At 41.0% G+C, this 11,334-nt stretch overlaps 1 protein-coding gene across 3 annotated transcripts in view; it reads left to right on the top strand.

The window, feature by feature from the left end:
• Nucleotides 1-5,707, top strand: part of FER1L6 (fer-1 like family member 6) — a 101,212-nt gene extending 95,505 nt beyond the window's left edge. For all 3 annotated transcript variants that reach the window (XM_081324885.1, XM_081324887.1, XM_081324886.1), the window contains 2 exons: nt 3,501-3,601; nt 4,857-5,707. In XM_081324885.1, the coding sequence (XP_081181011.1) occupies nt 3,501-3,601; nt 4,857-5,043 (288 nt within the window). In that variant the 3' untranslated portion in view covers nt 5,044-5,707. The remainder of the gene's footprint in view (nt 1-3,500; nt 3,602-4,856) is intronic.
• Nucleotides 5,708-11,334: the final 5,627 nt, after the last annotated feature.

Raw genomic sequence — 11,334 nt, forward strand, 5'->3', positions numbered from 1 at the left:
GCTTTAAATTGTAAGCTGCCCTGAGTCTTCGGAGAAGGGCGGGATATAAATGGAATTCAAATAAATAAATAAAAATAAATAAAAATAAATAAAAATTTCTTTACAGGTACATAGTGACTGAGTTCTGAGCCAGGCTAGGAAAAAAAAGAGAACCTGACTTTCACAACTTGGATGTTTTCTAAACTTTAAAAAAATACAATTGCACTGGTTTTGACAAAATAATAAAATAAAATAAAATAATGAAATGAAATAATAAAACGAGATAAGATAAAATAATAAAAGACAGTCTTAACTGAAAGCCCAATCTTATCATAAAGCAGGGATAAATCCCGAGGGATGGATTTAGATTACAATTCATTCTGTTTTAAAATCTCACTAACTGTATTCTCATAAATATTCTAAATTGGCACTGTTTTGAGTTACTTTGTGGCTGAAGCCAGCTTATTGGGTAACAATTCACTGTCTTGTGCAAACTTTGAGGGGGGGAAAAAAAGACTTAATTCAGAAAAGAGGTTAAGGGGTTAACCTACATTAATTCAGCCACTGACATTTTATGCAACTGCTGGCTTCAGTGTTTTGATTGAGATTGTTCCTCCTCTACTCAGCACTGACTAAATTTCAATTAGAAGAAAAGATTTATAGCAGATGACACAGCCATAATTAATCCAGACACATTGTGCCCCTGAGGCACGGTGAGAGCCTGAAAGAAAATGTCATTTTCTAAGACATCTTTCCTGTGTAAGTATACTGTAATTTTCCACCAGATTCACTGCAAACAGATACAATAGGTCCCGTAGATGCTTTTTCAAAAGGCGACTGGACTTCATTTTTCCTTGAAGACGTTTCGCTTCTCACCCAAGACGCTTCTTCAGTTCTGACTGAATGGGGGAGAATGGAAGAATTTATATTCCTCCCAGTCATCTGGTCATTAGCCCTCTTTCTGAGAGTCACTGAGGCCACTTGGAAGTTTATCTGTACCCTCAGGGTCACCTGAATAGTGCAAATGGGTGTGGAACCTCCTTGGAATTGTTGAAAGGGTTGTGTTTTAAACAGGAGATAGTTGGTGTCGTATCCCTCCCCCTCTGTTGAGAGAGGGCTGTTCAGTCTTAATGTAGTTGTCCTCTTTGAGCCCTCTTTCAAACCATTGGTCCTCTCTGTCCAGAAGTGTGAACTTTGCTGTCTTCAAAGGCAGATGGACTACTGAATTTTGTCCTGATGGATTCGTTCTCTTATGTTGTGCCATGCGTTTGTGAAGTGGTTGTTTTGTTTCTCAAATGTACAGATCTGTATATGTCTCACTGCATTGTACTGCATATATCACATTATTCAGTTTTATTCTGTCTGGGTGTTGTATCCTTGGGGTGGACAAGCTTCTGCCTTAGTGTATTTTGGGGTTTAAAGTGTGTATGTATATTGTGTCGGTTGGTCCCGAGCTTTTGCAGACATTCCTGCAACGTATGGAATGAATCTCCATAGATTCAGATATAATAGGATGTTATGGTCAGGAATGTGTAGTTCTGTGGATCGCCAGACTTCCAAGAGATTGGAAGAGTTTGAACTGCCGGATATTAAAAACAGAACATTATCCCTTTACGTCAATGTTTTTCAACCTTGACAACTTTAACTGGCTGGGGAATTCTGGGAGTTGAAGTCCACAGCTCTTAAAGTTGCTAAGTTGGGCTGGTGAAATATCAGAAGTCAGGAACTACAATAGCCAGGTGACAAATCCTCAGGTTGCTAGAATGTGGGAATTCCAGCATTTTGCCTAAAAGAGATAAAATTGCAGATAGTGGATCAGCACCGTTTTCCAAGAATTGATAGTCCTATTTATTTTCTGTTTTAGCTTCTGAAATCTCATCATTGAGACATAAACCCAAAGCCACAACCACATCCTTTTAATGCCACTATAACCGGATAAACTATTAACCACATCCTTTTAATACCACAGTAAGCAGATAATGTATTTTGAGGAGTTTTGAGTGCTCAATGCACTGCAGAGAACATAAAATTGAAATCTGCATGGATGGTGCAACAAATACAGGTCGTCCTCCGCTTATAACAGCTCATTTAGTGACCGTTTGAAGTTACAATGGCACTGGAAAAAGTGACATGATCGTTTTTCACACTTACGACCATTGAAACATCTCAGTGGTCATGTGATCAAAATTTGGACGCTTGGCAACTGGCTTGTATTTATGGCAGTTGCAGTGTCCTGGGGTCAGGTGATCCCCTTTTGCGACCTTCTAATCAGCAAAGTCAATGGGGAAGCCAGATTCACTTAACAACCGTGTTACTAGCTTAACAACTGCAGTGATTCCCTTAATAACTCTGGCAAGAAAGGTCGTACAATGGGGCAAAACTCACTTAACTGAGTCTCACTTAGCAACAGAAATGTTGGCTCAGTTGTGGCCATAACTTGAGGACTACCTGTATAAGAACTGCCAAAGTTCGAAGCTATCTTCAGGCACGTACTGAAACAGAACCGAACAGAACAACAGAGTTGGAAGGGACCTTGGGGGTCTTCTATCCCAGACGCCCCCAACCTTCTGGGCACCAGGGACCAATGGAGAGAGGTTTTTCCGCAGACCGGGGGAGGGACGTGGTTTTGTGTGCATCCTACAGAGGTGGCTTTGCTTGTTTGTGTGGACCGGTTGCTGGCATGTTGCGGCCCAGTACCGGTCCACAGACTGTGGGTTGGGGACCCCTGTTCTATCCAACCCGCTGTTGAAGCAGAAGACCCCATATCATTTATGGAGGGCTGAAACTGGATAGGGAAGAGGGCTCAAAATACATTTCTTCCTTCTTGGCCTCAGAGCGTTGCTGGCAGATTTGAGGCAGAATCCTTCTGTGGGAGCCTAATAAAGAAAAAATTCCTAATATTCACCAGAACACCAGTATGGCTTTTTTCCAGACCTGCTGGCAACACATCGAGGCTGGGCAGAGGAAGTTAGGACAGGCAGTCCTTGACTTAAAACCATTTGTTTAGCAATGCTTCAAAGTTAACAACAGTACTGAAAAAGGGACTTACAACCTTCTTTTCACACAACTATTGCAGCATCCCCATGGTCAGGAGATCAAAATTTGGATGTTTGGCAACTGGCATGTATTTTATCACGGTTGCGGTGTCCCAAGGTCATGTGATCTCCTTTTGTGACCTCCTGCCAAGCAAAGTCAATGGGGAAGCCAGATTCACTTAACAGCCGTGTTACTCACTTAATAACTGCAGCGATTCACTGAACAACTGTGGCAAGGGAGGTCTTAAAATGGGGCAAAACTCACTTAACAAATGTCTCACTTAGCAACAGAAATGTTGGGCTCGATTGCAGTCGTAAGTCACAAAAGGTGATCACATGACCCTGGGACATTTGCAGTTGCCAAGTGTCCAAATTTTGATCATGTGATCATAGGGATGCTGCAGTGAAAATTCTTTAATGATCAAAGCATTCATTAGGAGATCTTTAAATATTTTGGACCAAAAGTTCATCTCCTTTTCAATCCAGGGCAAAGTGGAAGCTGAATTTCATTTAGTGACAGCCGAAGAGGCTGAAAAAAATCCAGTCGGCAAAGCTCGGAAGGAACCAGAACCTTTGGAAAAACCCAAGTAAGTGGCACAAGTTATCCCAGGTTTATCATACCTGGAATAGGTGATGAAATGAACTTCTAACTTTATGTCCATTCTGAAGCCTCCCATCCTTCAGGTTTGTCCTTGACCAAGTGCCACCTTTTATAATATGTTTATCGGACACAGAATGCTAAATCAGGATAAATGAGAAACAAAGCCATTACCATGATTTATTATGGTATATAGGTTTAATAAATATAAATATAATATATAAATATTTAATCTCCTCATCGGGACATTAGAAAGATGGCTGTTTTCCAAGAATGCTGACCATCTGCCTTACATATAGATTCAGTTGTGCAGCTATTCCTTGGAAAGACCCTAGGAAGTGAGCAGAGTTGTAGGAACAGGTGGGCAAGCAAGAGAAAGAATGATTACTCACAATTATTAATTTCCCATATAAATACACCTGCTCGGATATTCTGAAACTCTTTCTTCCCAGCCTGGCTGCAGGGTTCCAAAAATAAGCTAAAGCAGGAGAGATGTTTGAGGTGTGCTTGACAACGTGTTTGCCTAGATAGAATCTATATTCTCAAATGGAATTTATCCACTCGTGAATCACATGCAGAAGAGGACCTATAGGGCTTAAGAGTTAAGTATTACTAATACAGGAAGTGCTTTTACAGTTTTGGTACTGTAATCAGTACCGTAATCCACTCGGGCATCAAAAACCATCATCTGTGCCTCCCTTATCGTGGTGCAATGTGAGAAATGGCTATTCTAAGAGCTTTACCACCATAAAAATCATCAGTGAGTTGGTAACTAAGTTTGAACTAGTAGCTTCCATTCCTCACTGTTCAGAATAATTATTTCATTGTGTAATTCTTCTCTCCATCAACTAGCCTCTAGGTATAATTTTGTACATGCAACAAAATTTAGTGCATGCAACATTGCAGTATAATATTGTGTGAAAGAGATATATACTCAGGCCCCTATACCAATCACAATATATGTTATTAATTAATATTTTGGAGAAAATAGAGCGTACTTAGTAGAAGGGATGCATCAAACAAGCAAGGTAGTGTTTAGAAGAAACTGTCAACCAATTTGAGCATTTAATATGATTTATATAATAAATTGTTTATGAGGCTTGGCTTTTGGTGTACTTTGTTTGTATGTGTGTTTAGTACACACACACACACACACACAATTTTCAGCTGAAGAGGGAGATGATAATATACTCACTTTATACATATTTACTAAGGTTTTTTTTTTCATTTCTTTCCCTTTCTAGCCGGCCTGACACATCCTTCTCCTGGTTTGTGAATCCGTTCAAGTGTTTGTATTATCTCATCTGGAGAAATTATAAGAAATACATCATTATTGGGCTAATCCTAATTATTTTAGCTATCTTCTTAGTACTCTTCTTCTATACACTGCCTGGAGCCATCAGTCGTAGGATTGTTATAGGAAGAGTTTAGAATCCCTCAGCCATGCAATTTATTAAAATCAAAGTAAATAAAAAGCTGGCTTTTATTCATGCTCAAAACATCCTCTGACTCAGGGGTGTCCAACCAGGACAACTTTAAGATTTGTGGACTTCAACTCCCAGAATCCCCCAGCCGTGCTTGAAGTCTACAAGCCTTAAAGTTGCCAAGGTTGGACACCCGTGCTCTAATTTTTTATTTCAAGATATTTCTGATACATATCTCAAGAAGTAAAATGTTAGTGTCAAAGTAAACAAAGAATAGAATTGTATTGAAGTACATTCCAGCTGTGTAGAAAAAAATTATCAACAGCTAAAGGAGCATGTCGGCTTTGAATACTAAACATTTCTGTCTCAGATTAACAAACAGACTAGATTTATAAAGATCATAATGTTAGATATTATCATTCATTGGGATAGGTGGCTTTTTATCTTTAAAAAATAATCTATTCAAATTGTGCAATTGTTTTTCTTCACAAATTTCCCTAACTTATAAAGCTTTTATATACAAAGACTCTGTCACAAGCAGTTGTTAACATAAATTGTTTTTAATGCAAATTTTAATGTAAATTTCCCTCATGTTATTTGTGTTATGTATGGATTTTTTAAAATGTGAATGTCTCTGATGTAAAATTAATACAGCTTTATATGAATATAAATATATGTGGGTTTTGTGTGCGGAGAAGATAGAACGATGTCCACAAAGAGGTTCAAAAAAATCAAAATGGAGGCTCATGAAAAGAGGCGTGGGTTCGATTGCTCAGCTGCATCTGCCATCTTGACTTTGACCCAACCTGCTGATGCCCCTGGAAAGACAGTTGGTAACAGTCGCCATTCAGAATAAAATACAGAATAACAGAGTTGGAAGGGACCTTAGAGGTCTTCTAGTCCAACCCCCTGCTCAAGCAGGAGACTCTATACCTGAATGTCTATGGAGATTCTCAGACATCCAGGTCATGATTGTCCCAAAGGTGCTTTTTCAGGAGGCAACTGGACTTTCTTGTTTTTCTTTGAAGACGTTTCGCTTCTCATCCAAGAAGCTTCTTCAGCTATGACTGGATGGTGGGAAATGGAAGGATTTATATTTCTTGCCGAGAGATAGTTATTTGCATTCTTTTAGAGCAGGGGTGTCAAACTGCTGGCCCACAGGCCAGATGCATCATCCCGAAGCCACACCCAGCCCATTGCCGGCAATGGCAAAACAGTCTCGATACGTCTCGCGACGTCATGTGACGTTGTGAGTTTGACATGTCTGTTTTAGAGACTAGCTGAGGCACTTTGGAGGTTTACTTGTGTCCTCGGGGTCGCCTGAGTAGTGCAAATGTGTGTGGAGTGTCCTGAAAAAGCACTTTTGGGAGACCCTCAGTGGTGGGATTCAAATATGCGAACAACCAGTTCTCTGTGTGGATGCTGCTTTCAGAAGTCCATTCTGGGCCTGGGCAACAAAGAATTAGCTACCAGTTTTGCCGAACTGGTGCGAACTGGCTGAATCCCACCACTGGAGACCCTGTACCAATCTGGATAAATAGCTGTCCAATCTCTTCTTTAAAACCTGCAGTGATGAAGCCCCCACAACTTCTGAAGGTAAACTCTTCCACTGGTTGATTGTTCTCACTGATAAGAAATTTCTCCTCAGTTCTAGGTTGCTTTTTTCCTTGGTTAGTTTCCATCCGTTGCTTCTTGCCCTGCCTTCAGGTGCTCTGGAGAATAGCTTGACTCCCTCTTCTTTGTGGCAGCCCCTGAGATATTGAAACAGTGCTATCATGTCACCCCTAGTCCTTCTTTTCACTAGATATACCCAGTTCCTGCAACCATTCTTCATATGTTTTAGCTCCAGTTCCCCCAATAATCTTTGTATCAATAATGCAAAGGACAAGGAAATAAGCCAGAGGCCTATCTCTCTAGGCCACCTTTCCCTTGTACAATGCTAAGTGAGAGACAGTTAAGTCAGTCTTGTCCCATTTTACAAGCTTCTTTGCCACAGTTGTTTAGTAAATCACTGCAGTTGTTAAATTAGTAACCCGGTTGTTAAGTAAATCTGGCTTCCCCATTGACTTTGTTTGTCAGAAGGTCACCAAAGGAGATCACATGACCCCGGGACAGTGCAACACTCAGCAATACATGCCAGTTGCCAAGCATTTGAATTTTGAGCACATAACCACGGGGATGCCGCAATAGTCGTAAGTGTGAACACCAGCCTAGGGCAAGCTAGTCTAGAGAAAAGAAGGAGCAGGCGTGACATGATAACATTGTGCCAATATTTGAGGGGCTGCCACAAAGAAGAGGGGGGGGTCAACCTATTTTCCAAGGTGCCAGAAGGCAAGACAAGGAACAATGGATGGAAAGTGATCATGGAGAGAAGCAGCCTAGAACTAAGGAGAAACTTCCTAACAGTGAGAACAATAAATCAGTGGAAGGGCTTGCCTTTGGAAGCTGTGGGTGCTTCATCACTGGAAGCTTTCAAGAAGAGATTGGATGGCCACTTGTCTGAAATGGTATAGGGTCTCTTGCTTGAGCAGGGGGTTGGACTAGAAGACCTCCAAGGTCCCTTCCAACTTCTATTATGCTGTATTCTGTGTTCTAAATGCTCCCCAGTATCTCTCAGCTATTTTTTACAACAGCCCACACTTGTCCTCATGACATCTGCAAGAGCTCGTGAGCTAATCAGTGCTCTCTCTCTCTCTCTCTCTCTCCTGCTTAACACTGGGAGAGTGCCAAAACTGGAATGCCAGCTGTTCCACCCATCTCTTGTCTTTGGCTGATAATTGCTTACGCAATGAAGAAAACAAGCAGGCATCTTGAAGTCATGCTTGAAAACCAGCTTGTGCAAAGATACAGGGTTGTTGGTCTGACTTAGGGCACGGAAAAAGAGGAACCAAGGAATGGTTGGAGCACAGGGGAAATTATCTTCCCCCCGGGAACAACAGAATTTGGGAACAGCCCTGTTATATATTCGGTTTGGTCGCAGTGAACAAGACGCAGGCATTCAAACAAGAACAAGGTTTATTGAAGTAAAACAGTAAAACAGGAACAGAAGCAAAACAGTAGCTATTTATACGGTTGGCCACTAGGTGGCAACCAATAGATTTGAAAGAACCCATTCCCGCCCCAAATCTACCAATGATAGCCCTGGAGACAGCAAGTCTGGCCTAGGCAGTAACCGTTTTACACACACACACAACACACACCATTGAGCAATCGTTAATGCAGCAATTGAACAGACACATAAATCTGCACAAGCAAAAACCCCAATACATTACAAGCCCCAGATTCTGAGGACCTCCAGTGTTGCAGAATGAGAAAATGATTTCCCTTAAATTGCAACTGAGCCAAAAGCAAATTGCACCAGCTGCTTTGCAGCAAATAACAGCATTTGATCGCAGCCCTAACGCAGCATCTGGGTCAAAGCTTTGTGTGAAAGTTTGCCAATTTAAGAAATTAAACCTTGGGGCCGAAGCACAAAAGATGTAAAGTATGAATAAGATAGTCTACTACTATTACCATTTAATATCAGGAACATGAATCGCAGTTCTTAATTCTTCTCTGAACAATCTCCCAAGGAGATTGTCTTCACCTTGGCTCTTTATGTCTGGGAATAAAGTGAACAGATGGTAGATGTGACCTTGGAGAGCTTGCAGTTTATTGTTTTTATTTTACTTTCTACTTTCGATTCTCCTGATTGTGGCAACTTTGTAGCAATTTGTCTTTATCTATTTTAATCATTCAGTGAAATCTGGTTACTATTACCTGATGGAGTGTTAAAATAAGCTGGTGCTCAGTAATAGAGGTTTAATACTGGGGAAGGAGGAGGAGGAAGGGGGAGGGGGAGGAGGGGGGAGGGAGGAATTTAAATTTAATTCTATTTCTATCTAATTCATATGAGTCTATAATTCTGTGATTCTAAAATTCAACACTTACCTATAGACATGGCTATCAGCCATACTGTCCATGTTTGCCCGCCATGCTTAAATGCATAGGGAACCTAACCATAGTTTCTGAAATCAAGTTTGGATAACACTGAATCATGAACAGACTACAAGGGTGGGCATTACACCAGGGGACCCCAACCCCCGGTCCATGGATCGGTACTGGGCCATGCCGTGCCAGCAACCAGACTGCACAAACAAGCAAAACCCCATCCGCAGGATGCAAGCAGCACACAAAACCACGCCCCTTCCAGTCCGTGGAAAAATCTCTCTCCACATAACTGCTCCCTGGTGCCCAAAAGGATGGGGACCTCTGCTTTACACAACATGCTTAGCTACTTTGTGTTGTGCCAAGCTAGCTCCTAGATGCATCCATTCCAGTATGGACAATCTGAGCAGATACACATTTATTTTTTCCTTGAACTTTCTACATCTTCTCCTTCCTATTGCTTTAGTCACCATCTCTCTCACCATGCTATTAACACAAAATATGGGTTGTGCGTATCAGATAAGAAGCAAAATGGGCATAGGAGACAGTGCGGAGAGGTGAGGGGCGAGAGATAACTCGCTGTCTTGAATCAGGATGAGACACTGTACTGGGGCCAGACTTTTTGGGGTGAAGAACCGTGGCCAGTAGGTGGTGCTGTCTCTTTAGCTTAGACTGGCTCGCAAGGACATCCAGTCTTCCCAACCTTGTGACCTCTAGGTGTGTGGGACTACAGGCAGGGGTGGGATTCAAATATGTGAAGAACAGGTTCTCTGCGTGGATGCCACTTCCGGAAGTCCGTTCTAGGCCTGGGCAACAAAAAATTAGCTACCGGTTCTGCCGAACTGGTGTGAACCGGTTGAATCCCACCCACTGACTACAGGTAGTCCTCAAGTTACAACCACAATTGCAACTGGGACTTCTATCGCTAAGTGTGTGTGTGGGGGTATTATTAAGTGAGCCATGTCTGATTTTACAGCATTTTTTGCTGTAATTGTTAAGCGAATCACTGTGGTTAAGTGAATTAATCAATCAGAATAGAGCTGGAAGGGACCTTGGAGGTCTTCTAGTCCAGCCCCCTGCTCAAGCAGGAAAACCTGTACCCTTTCAGACAGGTGGATGTCCAGTCTCTTCTTAAAAACCTCCGGTGATGGAGCTCCCACAACTTCTGAAGGCAAGCAGTTGCGCTGGTTAATTGTCCTCACTGTCAGGAAGTTTCTCCTTAAGTCCAGGTTGCTTCTCTCATTAAGCAAATCTGGCTTCCCCCTTTGGCTTCGCTTGTTGGAAGGCATCTAGGAAGGTCAGGAATGGTGACCATGTGACCCTGGGATACTGCAACGTTTGTAAATACATGTCAGTTGCCAAGTGCCTGAATTTCCCCATTTATACGTATACATCCGAATTAGACTGTGTTGTTTCTCTGTGTCGTATATGTGGGCATATGCCTAATTTTTGTCATGTTTATATATATTGGAGGTGGTTACCCTTTGAGAGCCGAATGAAATGAAATTTCATTTTAATGTATGCTGATTAGTGTACATTCAACATGGCAATATTCTATTCTATTCTTTTCTTTTCTACTCTACTCTACTCTACTATTCTATTCTATTCTTTTATTTTCTACTCTACTCTACTCTTCTATTCTATTCTATTCTATTCTATTCTATTCTATTCTATTCTATTCTATTCTATTCTATTCTAATTCTATTCCATTCCTTTCCATTTTCTGTTCTAATTTCTACTCTACTCTACTCTACTCTACTCTACTCTACTCTACTCTACTCTACTCTACTCCACTCCACTCCATTCCATTCCATTCTCTGTTCTAATTTCTACTCTACTCTACTCTACTCTACTCTACTCTACTCTACTCTACTCTACTCTACTCTACTCTACTCTACTCTACTCTACTCTACTCTATTCTATTCTATTCTATTCTATTCTATTCTATTCTATTCTATTCCATTCTTTTGATTGGTGGACTATAGTGATGCTAGAATGGTTATAAGTGCAAGGGGTGGACATGTCACTTATTTCAACATTGTCATAACTCTGAATCATTCAATGAAAGGTTGTAAGTCGAGGACTACCTGTACATTGTCTATCATGAGCTATTCTTGCACATAGGCCTTTGTTCAAGTTTCATCCCAGGCGAGTAATTCAAACTACCATCTTGTTTGCAGTCAATGACACAAATATTTGAGGAGAGCTTTTTTCTTTTTTAAAAGCTATTTTTCATCAACAAGAATAAAATACAAAACAGAAAAATGAATACCCAACACTAACAACTAGGGGAAAAATGGCGTACAAAAAAAGGGAAAAGGAAAAAACTCCAAATATCAAATTGATCTAACATTAAACATAAAGAATCCAC

Source organism: Vipera berus (assembly GCF_964194415.1).
Source record: "Vipera berus genome assembly, chromosome: 3".
In the NCBI taxonomy this organism is placed as follows: Eukaryota; Metazoa; Chordata; class Lepidosauria; order Squamata; family Viperidae; genus Vipera; species Vipera berus.